Source organism: Chionomys nivalis, chromosome 2, assembly GCF_950005125.1.
Source record: "Chionomys nivalis chromosome 2, mChiNiv1.1, whole genome shotgun sequence".
Taxonomy (NCBI): domain Eukaryota; kingdom Metazoa; phylum Chordata; class Mammalia; order Rodentia; family Cricetidae; genus Chionomys; species Chionomys nivalis.
The window spans coordinates 75,198,808-75,216,452 of NC_080087.1; the positions used below are offsets into that span (position 1 = coordinate 75,198,808).

Genomic DNA, 17,645 nt, shown 5'->3' on the forward strand with positions numbered 1-17,645 from the left:
AAACTCACAGAGATCCACCTGCTTCTGCCTCCTGAGTGTTGGGAACAAAGGCGTGCACCACCACTGCCAGGTTCTTTTTTTTTTTTAAACATGGGGTTTTGCTATGCAGTCCAGACTAGCTTCAGACTCATTATCTTCTTGCCTCGACCCTTCAAATGTTAGGATTACTGGTGTGTGTCGACATGCCTGGCCTTCCCTGGAACTTTATAAGGCTTCAAGCTGGACAAAGCTCCCACGGTGCCTCAGTGAGCCCTTGCCATGTGGCTCTTCCTTGGGAGGCACCCACAAACAAATATCTGTTTTATCAGTGACAGACAAAAGAAATGGTTGCACCTGGATCTAGCTTGGGGAGTCAATTAGTTTATCGAAGTCACTTACAGGAACGTTGGTGACTCAAAGCCGGCCACATCACCAAAAATCCACCATGGCGTGGGCGATGACTCAGGAAAGCTGTGTCTCTGGAGCTCCCATCCCCATGTGTGGTCAGCTCCACGAAGGGGCTCCTTCCTCAGCAACTGTTCACTTCTGTTCCCCGCAGAGGGGCCTTGGGAATTTAATGAGTTTCTGAGCTTCCTGTGCCTCGAAGTTTCCTGTGTCTTAGGATGTTCTCTCCTTCTCCAGAGAATGACTTTGGCTGGAGGAAGAGTTACAGAGCAGTAGGCTAAGGAGTGTGAGTTGTCATTCCTCTTGGGGGCTGCTTAAGGACTTACACAGTGGAATGAAAAAGGAAACGTTGCCATTGAAACTAGTGAGGGGCTGGGCAATGGGGGCACAAGGCTTTAATCCCAGCACTTGGGAGGCAGAGGCAGGAGGATCTCTGTGAGTTCGATGCCAGCCTGGTCTACAGAGCGAGTTCCAGGACAGGCTCCAAAGCTACACAGAGAAACAGAGAAACCCCGTCTCAAAGCAAACAAATAAACAAAACAACCAAACAAAACAAAAGAAGAACAACAACAAGAGGAAGAAGAAACTAGTTAAGGGACTAGGACAATGGCTCAGGTAGTGAAGTGTTTGTCACAGGAATAAATGGGCCAGAGTTTAATCCCTAGCAATAAAGAGCTGGAAATGAGGCCAGGTGGCGGTAGCGCATGCCTTTAATCCCAGCACCTGGGAGGCCCTGTGAGTTCCAGGTCAGCCTGATCTACAAGAGCTAGTTCTAGGACAGCTAGGACTGTTACACAGGGAAACCCTGTCTCGAAAAAACAAAACCAAAACAACAACAAAAAGAGAGAGCTGGGAATGGGGGTTGGAGAGATGGCTCAGAGGACCTGGGTTCAAATCCCAGCAACCACATGGTGGCTCACAACCACCTTTAATGAGATCTGGTGCCCTCTTCTGGTGTGCAGGTATACATGCAGGCAGAACAATGCATACATAATAAATAAATAAATCTTTATTTAAAAAAAGTCTGGGAATGGTGGAACACAGTTGTAATCCCAGGCAGAGACAGACAGGTTGCTGAGACTCACTGGCCATGCAGTCTAGCTAAACTGGCAAGCCCTAGTTCTAAGGAGAGACCCTGTCACAAAAAAGGGGAGGGGGGAGAGACTGTGGCGGTGCACACCTTTATCCTAGGACTAGGGAGGCAGAGGCAGGTGGATTTCTGTTAGTTCCAGGACAGCCAGGGCTACATAGAAAAGCCCTATCTCAAAACAAAACAAAGGAAAAAAATGGTTTTTGAAGAACAATATCTGAGGTTGTTTTCTGGCCTCCACATGCACACATACATGTGTATATATGCACCTGCACTCGAACATTTACTATGCATGCAAGGACATGCTTGTACACCTTTGCACGCACGCATGCACACATGCACACATGAGCAAACATGTACCTATGCACACATGAACATATGCATATGTGCATGCACACACACACACAGAACCAGGGGAAAAGGCTTTATTATTTAGTTCAAAACCACTCTCCTCAGACTCCCTTAGACTCCACCCCATTCCAGAATCAGGCATTTTTTGCTGATGGAGACTGGACCCTTAGTCTCCTGAAGTGGCTTACTGGGGTTTCCTCCCCAGGAGGTCTTGGGGGAGTCTGGCAAATGCATCGGATTAGGGTCCCCTGGGCCCCAACTCTGAGCTTCCTGTAGAATGGAGGCAGAAGCAGCTGTAATTACATCTCTCTCCTGCTCCCACCTCTCAGTCCGCTCCAGCCTGCTTGCATCATGTCTGTGGGAGCCACAAGGGAAAAGGGAGACAGAGAGAGAGAGAGCCAAGGATGAACTGGGGGTGGGGAAGGATACATTGCCCAGACTACAAGGCTTCTGGATCGCCAGAAAACCAGCCCTTCGCAGCTTAGAACCTGAAGGAATCTGAGCCCAAATTTGTTTCTTTCATTTTACATTTTAATTTATACGTATGAGAGTATATATGGAGGTCACAGGACAGCTTGTGAGAGTTGGTTCTCTCCTTCCGCCACGTGGGTCCAGAGGAATGAAACTCAAGCCATTAACTAGGCTTGGTGGCAGGCGCCTTCCCCTGAAGAGCCATCTCACTAGCCCTTCCATTTTTCTTCCCTCCCTCCCTCCCTCCCTCCCTCCCTCCCTCCCTCCCTCCCTCCCTCCCTCCCTCCCTCCCTCCCTCCCTCCCTCTTCTTTCCACAAGGTTTTACTTTACAGTTTAGCCCTGGCTTATATGGAGCTTGCTCTGCAGTCCAAGCTGACAGAGAACTCATGGATCCTTTTGCTTCTGCCTCCCGAATGCTGGGATTACAGGTGGGGGAAGAAATCTTGCCCCGCCCCAGGTAGGATCTAGCGTTGTAGTCTTGGCTGGCCTCAAAGCCCCCAGCAATCCTCTTGCTGCCTCAGCTTCTCTGATGCTACGATTACAGATAAACACATTATACCTCATCTTTTTTTCTTTTTCTTTTGGTTTTCCAAGACACCGTTTCTCTGGGTAGCACTGACTATCCTGGAACTCATTCTGTAGACCAGGCTGGCCTCGAACTCAGAGATTTGCCTGCCTCTGCCTCCAGAGTGCTGGGATTAAAGGTGTGCACCACCACTGCCCAGGTTCTTTCTTTCTTTCTTTCTTTCTTTCTTTCTTTCTTTCTTTCTTTCTTTCTTTCTTTCTTTCTTTCTTTCTTCTTTCTTTCTTTTTGACAGTTTCTCACTCTGTAGCCCAAGTTGGCCTTGAACTCAGAGCAATCCTTCTGCCTCCTCAGCCTCACAAATGCTGTTTTTTCTTTTTTCTTTCTTTTCTTTTCTTTTTCTTTCTTTCTTTTTTGTTTTGTTTTGTTTTGTTTTTTTGATTTTTCGAGACAGGGTTTCTCTGTAGCTTTTTGGTTCCTGTCCTGGAACTAGCTCTTGTAGAACAGGCTGACCTTGAACTCACAGAGATCCGCCTGTCTCTGCCTCCAGAGTGCTGGGATTAAAGGCATCCTCCACCACTGCCCGGCTCTTTTCTTTTCTTTCGAGACAGGGTTTCTCTGTAGCTTTGGAGCCTGTCCTGGAACTAGCTCTTGTAGATCCACCTGCCTCTGCCTCCTGAGTGCTGGGGTTGAAGTCGTGCACCACCACCGCCCGGCCCAATGCTGGGACTGGAGTTGTAGGTAGGCTCCACCAGGCTCTCACATTCCAGGGTCTTCCAGTCCTGTGAGGAAGGGAGCCTAGACTATTAGTTCTTACTTAACCTGTAGGTCTCTACCTGTTGGGACCATCAGTAGCTAAATTATAGCAATGAAAACAATTTTTTTGTTTTGTTTTGGAGACAGAGTTTCTCTGTGTAACTTTGGAGCCTCTCCTGGAACTTGCTCTGTAGATCAGGCTGGCCTCGAACTCACAGAGATCCTCCTGTCTCTGCCTCCCAAGTGTTAGGAATCTTGAGCACCACCAGTGTAGACTATTGGGATATAAGGGCCCTTCCAGACTGGAATCTGTGTGGTTTGAACTTCCTTGCTGCATGTTGTTGGCCTTGGTGAGGCTGTTGAGAAAGCTCTGGGGGCTGGCCAGCAGAAGGGAAGCCAGGAGACTTGGGGGAAGGGTGATGGAAACTGGGAAGATCCAGAAACCTGAAGTGGGGGCAGGGAGACAAGGCTGGTACTAGAGTTACAGCCACCAGAAGCGCTGGATTAATTATCTCATTAGCTATAGAACTCCTGATGGTATTGTCTCTGGTCACCCCTGCTCCTTCCTGCCACCAGCTTTGTGAGGTCAGCTTTGGGGACCAGGATCTAGCTGGGGTCAGACCCAGGTCAAGAGGTGTGTGGTGGTATAAGCCAGAGGAAGTGCTTGCTTCCTATCTGTCCCTCCCAGCCTCCCATGCTTGGATTCTCCTTGTTTTTTCTCATTAGTTTTCTGCTCCTCATTCTCCCTGTGTGTGAGCCCTGCTGGACTGGCTCAGGAGACCTGGGAGTGAAGGAATAGGAAGGCCCTAAATCAGGCTGAGCCAGGCAGACACAGCCTGGAAGGGTCTAGCAGCTTCTTGAAGTGGGGCCAGGGCAGAGCCAGACATGCCAGGCCTAACAGCAGGCACGGGCAGCTGGTGGCGTGGATATGGACTGCATGGGTTGAGTGGAACAAGAGCTTCCAGGGCCTGCACCAGGAAGAAAGGGACAGGGACTGAGGAGTCAGGACAGGTGGGCCCAGGGCAAATGATAACTCAGTCAGGCTTTACACACCCTCAGTGTGCAGCGTCTTCCGAACCCCTCTATGTCTCTCCGACCTTGGTACACAGTGATTGTTAGGTTTGTCAAGCCAATAATAGCACCAGCAGCTAACTGAGAAGAAGGCAGGATAAAGAGTCTCATTTTACATAATACCCCACGGCTGAGGCATTTGTTGAAAATCAGGGGAAGCCTTTTCCTAAGATCACGCAGTGAGTGGTGAGGGATGGGGCACCTGCCAGCAAGCCCAGGGACCTGAGTTTAATTCCCAGGACTCACATGGTGTAATGAAAGAACCACCCCACAAGCTGTCCTCTGACTTCAGTATGCCAAGCATACACAAGCTCATAAACACGATATAAAAATTAACCTTTAATCTCGACACTTGGGAGACAAGTGAATCTCTGTGAGTTCGAGGCCAGCCTGGTTTGCAAAGGGAGTGCCACAGAGAAATCCTGTCTCGAAAAACCAAACTAAACAAAGAAAAAGAAACAACAACAGACATTGTGAGCTATGACATTTTGATACATGTCTGCAAACATACCTATGAACTGGCAGTATATACACCCTCACACATATCTCTCCATGCACAATACACAGAAGCAAAACTGATTCCACGGAGAGCTGGGGAGATGGCTCATTGGATAAGAACACTTATTCTTGCAGAGTACCTGGGTTTGATTTCCAGCACCCACATGGAACTCCACTTCCAGGGGATCCAACATCTGCTTCTGGCCTCATTGGGCACCGGACAAGCACATGGTGCACAGACATACATGTGAGCAAACAGTCATACACAGAAAGTGAATAAATCTATTTGGGGGGCCAAATTATATCTCTGTATACCTGTCCATACCTATGTACCATCTGGCCATATCTCTGTACACCCTACCTATGAGCCCTACGTCTTTGCTCTACATCCACCTCACAAAGTAGGCAGCTATGAACCTGGCCAATGAAGAGCTAGGGAAAACATCCATAGAGGCTGTATAGTGTTACACACACACACACCACACACCACACTCACCTTAACTTACAGTCTCACGTGCCAAGTTCCCAGCTCCCATCCTCCTCTCTCTTTGATTCCCATTTCCCATTTCCCTCACCTCTGGGGACCGTGTCTCTGAGTCAGTCACCATTCTCTGTGCTGTCTGTCCTGTCCTTCCTCTTCTGAGAGCCCTGGGGTCCCTTGGGGAGGTTGAGTCCTCTTGCCTGTGGTGGGCAGAAAGCGATCTGCTGAGTCACGCTCCCAGGGTAGCTCCCACACCATGCTCTGTTCTTAGAAGCCGTGTGAGGGTGCAGATGGCCCACCCCTCACACGAAGACATCTGGTACATAGAGCCATGGGTAACCTTGGCATAGATTCCCAGGCCCCTTTGTCCCCTCATCAGGAGAGAGCTATGGTTGCTGTTACCCTACCTGCTTCTGTTTATTCTTTGACCTTGTGAGACAGAGTCCTGTGTAGCCCAAGCTGGCCTGCAATGCTCTGGGTTGTAGCTAAGGATGACCTTGGACTTTTCTGATCCTCTTTCCCACACCTCCGGAGGGGCAGGATCACAGGTACACAGTCCCACGCCCTGAGAGATCTTCTTCTAACCCAGGAGCAGGGCAGCGGTACCTAGAGCAGAAGCTGGCATGCACTGGGTATGAGGGGAAATCATGGCCTAGGCGGGTGTAGGGGCTTGACTGAGGTCCCTGGGCATAGCAGCCAGGGGACTTCCCGAATGCTGATGGTGATGGGGACAGGAAATCGGCACTAGAGAGCTCCGGGAAATGGAGGTCCCACCTCCTGCTAGGAACTCCCCTGATGCCAAGACAGGACGCCGAGCCTGCCAGGCATCATCCTTCATTAATATGATATGACTTCCTGAGCTCCCTCTGCTCTTCCTGGGAACCAGAGACCATGACAGGGACCACATGGCCCTCAGGCCTGCCTCCCTGTTTCGGGCTTTCCACCCCCCAGAGCAGAGCTGGGTGGTCCTTAGGGATCCCCAGAGTGCCTGGGACTGGGGATCCATCCTGTCGGAAACTAGGGACACCAGCTGGGTGGCAGCTGGCCAGGGGTGATAGGAAGATGTGGTCATGGGGGTGGGACGCAAAGGGCAAAGCAGCAGCGGCCTCAAGTCTAGCCTTGGCGTCAGGAACACTCCTGCCCTGAACATGAAACAGTCCTGAGCAGGCCTTTTCCCTGCTACAAGGCAAGCCTGGGGTGGGTGGGAGGCTGGCCACACTCAGCCACATGCCTGGGGGCGGGAGTTAGTGGGACCCATGCCATGGAGGAGGAGACTGGAGCAAACCAGCCTTCTGCCCTTGCCTGGTACCACCCATCATGCATCAGGAAGGTGGTCACACTGGTATAGAAATGAAAGTCAAATGGCTTTGAAATCTTTTTACTAAATGTCTCCCTGAAAAACAAGGGTCACACCCGGGTAGGCTGGTCACAGAATTTTAATGCTAACATGCTGTGGACAGAGACAAGAGAATTGCTGAGAGTTTGAGGCCAGCCTGGGCTACATAGTGAGAACTCACCTCACATAAACAAGAACAGAAAACAAAACAAAACAAAACTGGGCTTGCTGCCAAATAGAAGATTTGAGTTTGATCCCCAAGACCCGTAAGGCGGGAGAGAGGGAGAGAGAGAGAGAGAGAGAACTGACTCCTGCAAGCTGCCTTCTGAGTTCTACATATGCATGTGGCATGGGTGCACCCACACATAAACATATACATACATACACACACATACATACATACATACGTATATGCATCATTTTTTTAAAGTTTAATACCATTTTTGGTCACATAGAGAATTAGAGGCCAGCCTATGTCACATGAGATCCTGTCTCAAAAACAGCAGAACAACAAGTAAAGATCAAAGAGCCACAAAGAGCCAAGTGGTGGTGGCGCACGCCTTTAATCCCAGCACTTAGAAGGCAGAGGCAGGTGGACGTCTGTGAGTTCGAGGCCAGCCTGGTCTACAGAACAAGTGCTAGGACAGCCAGGACTTCACAGAGAAACCCTGTCTCAAAAAAACAAAACAAAACAAAAAGCCACCAAGGGTGACTGAGGGGGTCTCCAAGGTCCCCTTTGTGCCTCAACAGTGAGGCGACAGGAACTGTGCGGTCAGGGAGAACAGCTGGGCTGACACACTGGCCTGAGGGAGGATGAGCGCAGCCTTGTGTGTGTGATCAGTGCTGCAGCCTGGGGTGGCCATCCGTGTCAAAGCGTCACGGCTGGAGGTCAGGGTCCTTAGCCCTGGCCTGGGGCCTGGAGTGCTGTGATGAGAAGCCCTGTAAACTGGAGATGGTGTCCCAACACAGGACTAGGGGCCCCGGGATGAGGTCTGGCCAGGCTGCCTCCTTCCTCAACTCCTGGAAGGAGTGAATTGCGTCCAGGGACCAGGCTCTCTGTGATGTCTGGAAAACACTACATCATGGAGGAATTTCCTGGTCATTTCTCAATCCCAGAGCCGGGCCCTAACCCCAGGGCCTGAAGCCCAGAATAGCTCTCACAGGCCACTCACAGACAGTTCAGGCCACAGTTAAGATGGAGAAACACTCAGTACTAGGGCCTGCCTGGCTCCCACAGGGGCGCTGAACCCCAGTGACATGAACAGGGACTTATATCTGAATAGAGACACACACACAGACACACACACACACACACACAGAGAAACACACAAACATACACAGAGAGACACACAAACATACACAGAGAGACACACACACATACACACAGAGACACACACAAACACACACAGAGAGACACACACACAGACACACACACAGACATACACACAGACACACAGACACACACACAGAGAAACACACAAACATACACAGAGAGACACACACACAGACACACAGAGACACACACAAACACACACAGAGAGACACACACACAGACACACACAAACAGACACACACACAGACACACAGACACACACACAGAAAGAGACACACACAGAGACACACATACATACACAGAGACACACAGACACACACACAAAGATACACACACACAGACACACAGACACATACACAGATGCTAGAGCGTGTGAAAAACAGCAGAGACTGAGTGTGGGATGGTGGCAGCAGGTGACACGGGGGGGGGGGGATTGTGTGAGGAGGGGACTGGGCAGAGGCAAGGGATGGATGCTCAGAGAAGGGGATGGGGTACAAGCCAGGGAAAGCAGGCAGGGAGCCCAAGGGGGCCTCTAGAGACCAGCACAGAGGAGGAGGGCGGGGCAGAGAGGAAATGAAAAAAAGCTGGGGCAGCAGGCAAGATGAGGAGGAGGGCGGGCCCTAGGAGGGAGAAGCTGACTGAGACCTACACAAACCCACAGACAGGAGACTGAGGGGCCGGACCGGCAGAGAAGGCAGAAGTGCTGAAGGGTCCGGAAAGCAGAAATGTAAGGGGTGGGCAGAGAGCTGTAGAGGGAGGGACTGGGGTAGTGGGAACTCAAGTGTACAAGGGGACAAGGGAGAGACATCAGGAGAAGGAAGGGCAGAAACAGAAGAGTGGCAAGCACTAGAGAAGACAAAACACGAAGACCGAGAAGCACTCGGGGAAACTGGGGACCGACGGGCAGATCCTGGTTGCTGTGACGATTGTGGCCAGCAGTGGACATCCTGGTACCACTCACCCACCTGCCACCCCTGGGTGTCAGAGAGTGGCAGGGCATGGCAGATTCTTGCCGGAACCTCACCTACGTGCGAGACTCGGTAGGACCTGCCACCAGCACCCTGATGTTCGTGGCCGGCGTGGTGGGCAATGGGCTGGCACTGGGCATCCTGGGTGCGAGACGGAAGTCACACCCATCGGCCTTTGCAGTGCTGGTCACTGGGCTGGCGGTGACAGACCTTCTGGGCACGTGCTTCTTGAGCCCCGCAGTGTTCGTGGCCTATGCTCGAAACAGCTCCCTGCTGGGCCTAGCCCACGGTGGGTCGGCGCTGTGCGACACGTTTGCCTTTGCCATGACTTTCTTTGGCCTGGCCTCCACGCTCATTCTCTTTGCCATGGCTGTGGAGCGATGCCTGGCACTCAGTCATCCTTACCTGTACGCCCAGCTGGACGGGCCACGCTGTGCCCGCTTGGCCCTGCCTGGCATCTATGCTTTCTGTTGCCTCTTCTGCTCTCTGCCCCTGCTGGGCCTAGGCGAGCATCAGCAGTACTGTCCCGGGAGCTGGTGCTTCATCCGTATGCGCTCCACCCAGCCTGGTGGCTGTGCCTTCTCCCTGGCCTATGCCAGTCTCGTGGCCCTGCTGGTGACTTCCATCTTCTTCTGCAATGGCTCCGTCACTCTCAGCCTCTGCCACATGTACCGCCAGCAGAGACGCCACCATGGCTCATTGGTGCCGACCTCTCGGGCCCGGGAGGATGAAGTTGACCACCTGATTCTGCTGGCCCTCATGACAGGCATCATGGCTGTGTGCTCCCTGCCTCTCACGGTGAGTGTCTCTTGGAACTGAGGTGCAGGAGGAGAGGAGGAGGGCAGCTCTGTTCTTCATCTGTCATGCCCACTTGGCAGATGTGGAAACCGAGGCTCAAAAAGGGTGAGACAGTAACTGTGCGCTCCACCCAATAACTGACCACTTTAAGAAGTCTCCCCACTTTCTTTTCTCCACTAGACGTCCCCCCCAGCCCTTAGCTGTCCCCTCTCAGCCCCGCTTCCCAATCAAACACACCATTATGGAGAGAACAGGATCCAAACGATTCATGAACACTTGCTTTCTGCCAACACAATGCTTAACGGCTTCCAAATGCCTCTTCAGATAAATTTCAAGTTGACCTTACACAATCATTTCAGAAGCACCAGGCAGGAAATGACACCAAAGTCCCATCCTCTTTTACAGGAGGGTGATAGCGAGTGTTGCCTGTGATCACACAAACGGAGCCTCCATCCTGCTCTCTCATCTAAGCATACAACCACGAGCTCCCATTCTCTGAGCCCAGACCCCACCCTTGTCTTCCCCACCCTTGCTGCTCCCCACAGGGACCCTGTGCTGTCCCTCCTACTACAACAGCCAGTGCGGGTGACACCCTCTAGTCACACTTCTATGCTGGGTCTCAGAATGGGGACTGGGATAGATTTGGAGAGTTTAAACCTTCTGAGGGCTAACCGTGACTGCCAAACCCACCCCCAAGGGTGGCTCTACATGAGGTTTGGGGAGCCCTAGAGGGCTTAGGCATCTGTGGGGGTTGGGGGAGGTCATCTTAGCTGCAAAGGGTGGGTCTGGTAGATGGGTAGCCTTTGCCCCAGCCCCATCTTTCCTCTGCCTGCCGTTAGCTGTTTCCTGGGGGCTTTTCTGTCTGCCGCTCTCCGGATGCATGCACACACTGGCAATCCAGTCTGCATCTCTGGATGCATGCACACACTGGCAATCCAGTCTGCATCTCCAGATGCATGCACACACTGGCAATCCAGTCTGCATCTCTCTTCATCGTATCTCATTTCCTTCCCCTCTGACCCGCCACAACTCCTCTTCCCTGTGGGCAAGACATGGGAAGCAGGGTACAGGGATGAGGGAGGACAAACCCATGATGCATCTGCCCTGCCCTTCAGATCCGAGGCTTCACCCAGGCCATTGCCCCGGACAGCAGTGAGATGGGGGACCTCCTCGCCTTCCGCTTCAATGCCTTCAACCCCATCCTGGACCCCTGGGTCTTCATCCTTTTCCGAAAGGCTGTCTTCCAACGCCTCAAGCTCTGGCTATGTTGTTTATGTGCCCGTTCTGTCCATGGGGACTTACAGACAACCCTTTCCCAGCCCTCATTGGGGAGAAGAGACCCACTGGCTCCCACTGCTCTCCAGGCTAAGGAAGGGAACTGGGTGCCCCTGACATCCTGGGGCACCGGGCAGGTGGCACCATTGACTGCTGTGCCTCTGTCTGGGGGCGACAGCTGCTCTGTGGGCAAGCCATCCAAAAGAGAAGCCATGGTTGCTTGCTCCCTCTGCTGACATCTAAGCTGGTCCTGCATGCCATCCTGGGCCCAGGGTCACAGGATCAGAAGCCAGAAGATCAGGGACTCAACTGATGATGGTGGGAGCCACATATCTAATCCCCAAAGTCTGGGAGTGTCTGCTGCTGTTTTCCTCCTTTGGGACGGAGGCTACAGGCCTTGGGAAGAGGGCGAGGGATGCTGGAGGCACGTTCTGTGGCTCTCAAGAAAGATTCTCTCAAAATAACTGGGGCCTGGCCAGGCTGCTCTGGCTCTGAGCTCTCCCATCTATCTCACTGTCCAAATATTTAGGAAGCAGAAAAGTTTCCAGTGGCTTCTGTGGACTCCAGTATGCTGCTCCCCACTTCAACTAAAGGGACCCCTGGATGCCTACCCTGGGTCCCCAGGGGACACACAGTCATGCCCTGTCCCAAGCCATTCCAGCAACCTCTCTCAGAACCGTTCCTGCCCTCCTCCATTTCCCATCCGCTATCTGACTTGGGGTCCTCAACCGCAAAAGGAAATGAGAAGGGAAGGCCACTGCTCTGCCGGTGACATTACTGGACATGTGTCTGGCACAGAAATGGCCTGAGAAACACCACAGCTCGGGAGACGTATGCTATGTGAACTCTGGGGGAGGAGGCAGGGGGCAAGCCAGAGATGGTGCTGATGAATGTCCCAAGCCTGTCTCTCCATCCTGGAACAAACAACTGCCTCCTTTTAGAACTGGACCTCAACTCACCATCTTCGGAACCACCACAAAGATTTCACTCATTCACTCAACAAACACCTGCGGGAGCCTGAAGGCAGCAGGCGTCCACTCTCCCCGGCCTCCAAGCAAAGAAGCCAGGGAGCCTGGGAATGAGTTGACTAGCATGAAGGGAAGTGACTCAGTCAGCTGGAGGGAGGGTGCACAGCGATGCTCCTCACTGCTGCCCTGGTTCCCATTTCTCAGCTACTCGGGTCACTCACCCTCCCACTCCATCTGCTTGGCAGCATATTTACCATATTAACGGAGCCTTTAGGGGCAGCTGGGACCAAAGCCCAGAGAGGCCAATCTCCTAGCCTGGTCACACAATGGAAATGTGGAGCAGTCTATGTCTACCGTTTTCTTAGGCCTCTCTCTCAGCTTCCTTTTCATTATTATCTGACAGGGATGCTGTGAGGATTGAATGACACCCTCCCCCCAAAAAGAGCAACTCAGCACGGGACCTGGAAGGAAATTGCTGTCAGTACTGTCATATGGGCAAGCACAATTAGAGAACAAAGGGTTTGTTTTAACTTTTCTTACCCCTAGTAAATATGTTTCTGATCATTCTCAGGAAGAGGCAGGAGTGTCAGGAAACAGGTCAGCTGGGTGCAGAGGTGCAGGCCTGTGATCCCTGCATGCGTGTGCTCAGGCAGGAGGGGTGCAATTCAAGGTCATCCCTAAGTATTACATAGGGCATTCAAGGTCAGCCTGGGGTATTTGAGACTCACTCTCCAAACACAAGTAACAACGGATAAAATCATAAAACAAGTTGGGCATGGTGGTACACACCTGGGAGGCAGAGGCGGGCAGATCTCTGAGTTCAAGGCCAGCCTGGTCTACAGAGCGAGATCCTGGACAGCTAGGACTGTTACACAGAGAAAGCCTGTCTCGAAAAACCAAACCAAATAACCGAACAAACAAAATCATAAAACCAACTAGGCTGAGGTGCTCTGTCTGAAGGTACTGGAAGGTACAGGATGTCAGTAGCTGCTGACAGTAAATGGTCTAAACACCATTGAATCTATAATTGTCTGTGAATAGCAAATGGTTAAAATGGTCATTTTTATTTACGGGTATTTTAACAGAATAAAAAAATGTAATGCTGAAAAATAATGAAAGCTTCTAGAAACGTTCATGCTATTTTCTTAGATGTGTGTGTGTGCGTGCGCATGTGTGTGCATGCATGCACATGTGCTCGGGTGTGCATTTGTGCATCTTTGCATGTTCAGAAGCCAGAAGAGGGCACTGGATTCCTTGGGACTGGAGCTATAGGTGCTTTGAGACACCCAGCTTGCTTTGAGGGTGCTAGCATCTGGAGCTCATGATTGCACTGCCAGGGCTTTCACTCACGGAACCGTCATCCAGAGCACTTTAAACATCTTTAGATAGGGTCTCATGGAGCCCAGGCTAGTCTGGAACTTGTCAGGTAGCAGAGGATAAGCTTGGATTCCTGATCCTTCTACCTCCCTAGGCTGGAGTTATAGGTATAGGTCACCATGCCTAGCTTCAAATCAATCCCAGCAGAATGACAGTATCTTAGTTGAAGTTATTAACAAAAAGTTAGCTGGCTGGGTGGTGGTACCACACGCCTTTAATCCCAGCTCTCGAGAGACAGAGGCAGGTGGATCTTTGTGAGTTCGAGGCCAGCTTAATCTACAGAACAAGTTCCAGAACAGCCAGGGAGGTTACATAGAGAAACCCTGTCTTCAACAAAACAAAACAAAAGGTCAGCTGGGCACAGGGGCTTACACCTAAGTTTCAGTGCTGGAGAGGTTGAGCTAATTTAGACTATACAGGAAGGCACTATCTCAGAACAAACGAGCAAAGCATGGTGGCGCACACCTGTGGTCTCAATTTTGGCAGTAGAATAGGAGGTCCAGGTCTATCCCCAGCAACGGAGAATGTAAGGCCAGCTCTGGATTAAAAGAATGTGGTTCAAGTGGAGTGGTGGTGGTGCGCGCCTTTAATCCCAGCACTCGCAGAGGCAGGTGGATCTGAGTTCGAGGCCAGCCTGGCCTACAGAGTGAGTTCCAGGACAGGCTCCAAAGTTACACAGAAAAACCCTGTCTCGAAAAACAAAACCAAACAAACAAAAATGTGGTTCAGTAGCCACCGCTTGCCTAGTTGGGGCCCTGGGCTCCATATTCAATCTTCAGAACTGGGTGGTGGCGGGGGCTTTCCTGCTCAGGGGTGGAGTGTGAGCCTTGGGTGTCAACACCTAGCACCCTAGAAAATGGAAAAAATATCACTTAAACTTTGCTTCCTCCCCACCGCTTTCTGACCCCTTTCAGTGCCACGACGGCAGCCTGCCAGGATATACCTGCGTCTACCCTCTCACCCATCTTGACCTGACCGTTGTGATGCTGGGGACATGCCAGTGGCAGACACAACCCTGATTCTGCTCTTCTGGGGCTCACAGCCCTGTGCTCATGTGGTCAGGGCTCGGGAAGGGCAGAGGGACAGCAGTGAGGGCTTCTTGGAGGTGGTGACTGCACCGGGCTAAGGATTTAGGAAGCAATCCAGCCGAGTAGCAGGGAGTGTTTCTGTTTTAAGTTCTGACTTTGAGATCCAATGCCTCACTGGTTTCTCGGGCCTCTCATGTGTTACTAATTCGTCATACTTTCCCTTGGGTCCACTGTGAGCCAGAGGCTACTCAGTGTCTGATGGAGCAAAAAGAACACAGCCTTGGCCCTAACTTTGCTCACAGTCCAGAGGGACAACGACTGAATAATCACATCAGTATGTGCTAGAGGAAGCATCTTACACATGAAATCACAAGTTGTGCTGTGGACAGAGAGAACATCGGACATGGATGTGTGGGGAAAAAGTCCCAGGCACCTGTTGGGGGTGGGTCTGTCGCCATTTTATAACACGTACAAAGTAGCGCGGTCAGTTCACCCCAGAACCCTCTCATCCTCTCCCACTCTTCTGACCCGCTTCTCCCAATTAACCCGCTTCAACTTCCATGTCTTTGACTTTATTGATAAAACTTCTCTATTCATTTCTTTACAAGTCTTTTACACTTAACTTTGCGTGCGTGCGTGCGTGTGTACATATGCCCCAGTGAGCATACAGAGGTCAGAAAACAACTTTCAGGAACCAGTTCTCTACTATGTCGGTTCCAGGAACTGAACTTAGGTTTCAGGCTTGGTGGCAAGCACCTTTATCTGCTGAACCATCTTGCCAGCCCTCTTTCTTTTCTTCCTAGCACTGAACTGACAACATGTACAAGCTGAGCGTATGACAAATACCTTTCATTTCTGCACTTGGAAGGCCAAGGCAGAATTGCCTGAAGCTGGAGGCTAGCCTAGGTTACTTAGCAAGATCTTGTCTCAAGAAAATCAAAGGCAGTCTGGGGATGTGGCTCAGCTGGTAGAGTTGCTGACTTAGCATGCTCAAAGCCTTGGGCTCCATCTCCAGCACCTTTTGAAGCTGGGTGTGGTGGTACATGTTTGTAATGCCAGCACTCAAGGTAGAGGCAAGAGCATCAGGAGTTTAAGGTCATCTTCAGTTGCATAGTGAGTTCTAGACCAGCCTGGGCTACATGAGACCCTCTCTCAAACCAAACCAAATTAAAGAAAATAAAAAGTAGCTGGGTGGTGGTGGCACTGCCTTTAATCCCAGCACTTGGGAGGCTGAGGCAGGTAGCTCTCTGAGTTTGAGGCCAGCCCAGTCTACCGATCAAGTTCCAGGATAGTCAGGGATATACAGAGAAACCTTGTCTCAATAAAACAAATACAGAAATGACTTTTTTAAAAAAAGCAGCACACCACTAAGTTCTGGAAACGTGACTCAGAGGGAGATGGTTTGCTTCCCATGCTCGTGACCATGGGTTCCATGCCCAGCACAGAAAAGGACAAGACTACAGATAGGACTGTGACCTGATGGGAGTAACTCCACACAGTGACCCAGAACCTACGGGGGAGCTGACTAAGGTCGTGTACAACAGAAGTTGCAACTTTCTAGGAGCATGAGGGATGCGTGGAGGCTGTGGAGGCACTAAGTCATTAGCATCTTCTAGTTGTGGCTGTATTGTAGAGAGAACAGACACGCATCAGGAACAGCAGGAGCCATGCTGAGGCGCAGGGCCAGTTTGCTGAGAAGGAAACCAGTGAGGCCAGGGAGTGAGCCTAGCCAAGGCGAGCATGTGCTTCAGCTCCAACGCTAGTCACACCACCCATCTTCCAACTGCACTGAACTGCAGACAGTGGTGGCTGAGGGCTTCCTAGGTTGCTAATCAAGCTAAGTTGTAAAAAACTGTTAAAGAACGCAACACTAATATGTACCAGTCCCAAGGGCCTGAGCAGCAGGCCTTCTGGCCTCATGGCTCCACCTGCTGGTCATTCTGAGAATGACAGAGGTGGCTGCTTGGACTCTGAGGGGACTCTGCCTGGCACCTCCTTGGCTCCCCTGTCTCAGGCCAGGGACCTAGATCTGGGAGCCTGATCTGGACATGACTGCTCCCCTTAAGTGCTTCCTTGGCCTGGAGTTGTAGCTAGCTGCCTGGCCTCACTGTTCACCCTGGGACTGTTACAAGCTCTGTGTGGGGTGTCTTTGTTTTATAAAAGATAAGAGGGGACAGTGTGATGGCTATTTAATAATGTGACCTGTCTTCATCTAATAAGTTTTCCCAAACATTGGTAAGGATTCATTGTGGTGGGGGTGGACTGGGGGTATGCTGTGGTTAAATGCTCAGCATCTGGAAGCCCAGTGAGAAGGAGAGGAAAGTTTGATTCTACCGTCACTTCCAAGTGGCAGGCTTTACCTGCTCAGGCTTCCTGTCAGGAAAAAAACAAACCAAGACTCCAGCTCCTAAGCCAAAGCAGGGTGAGGATATGAACACATGGTGGCACAACCTGGAGCTTATTTCTAGTAGTTCAGGAATTACTTTCCATTTTAGTAAACTGAGGCCCAGGGAAAAAGCCACTGCTCCACTAAGTAGGATGCGGCCCCAGTGGCCCCATCTATCCTGTAGGAGTACAGGTGTGGCCAACAGGTTCTTCTCCACCTGCTTTGAAGCAGACTCTGGGATCTCACCATAGGAGTGCTGGGACTACAGTTGTGCCCTACAGCTTATGTGGCTGTCGGGCTCTTAGCTGCTGAGCCACCTCTCTGGCCCCCTTGAAATCAGGAGGTGAGAGCGGCCTGCAGCTGGGAGCTCTTTTTGCACACCCTACCACATCCCTCTGCTGCAGCTCCAGAGAACTGGAGGCCTCTCTCCACAGCCTCACGAAGTGCAGGAAGTCAGTGAGCAGCTGTGCCCTGCAACTGATTGGAGTTTTTGTTTTTTTCAAATGAGACTGGGTCTCTCTGAAGCCCAGGCTGGCCCTGAACACGACCC

General features: G+C 51.4%; 1 protein-coding gene across 1 annotated transcript; it reads left to right on the forward strand.

Moving 5' to 3' along the window:
• Nucleotides 1-9,071: 9,071 nt before the first annotated feature.
• Ptgir (prostaglandin I2 receptor) lies at nucleotides 9,072-13,405 on the forward strand. The gene is made up of 2 exons (XM_057762128.1): nucleotides 9,072-10,061; nucleotides 11,177-13,405. The coding sequence occupies exons 1-2, from the start codon at nucleotides 9,294-9,296 to the stop codon at nucleotides 11,570-11,572; spliced, it is 1,164 nt and encodes a 387-aa protein (XP_057618111.1). The 5' UTR covers nucleotides 9,072-9,293; the 3' UTR covers nucleotides 11,573-13,405.
• Nucleotides 13,406-17,645: the final 4,240 nt, after the last annotated feature.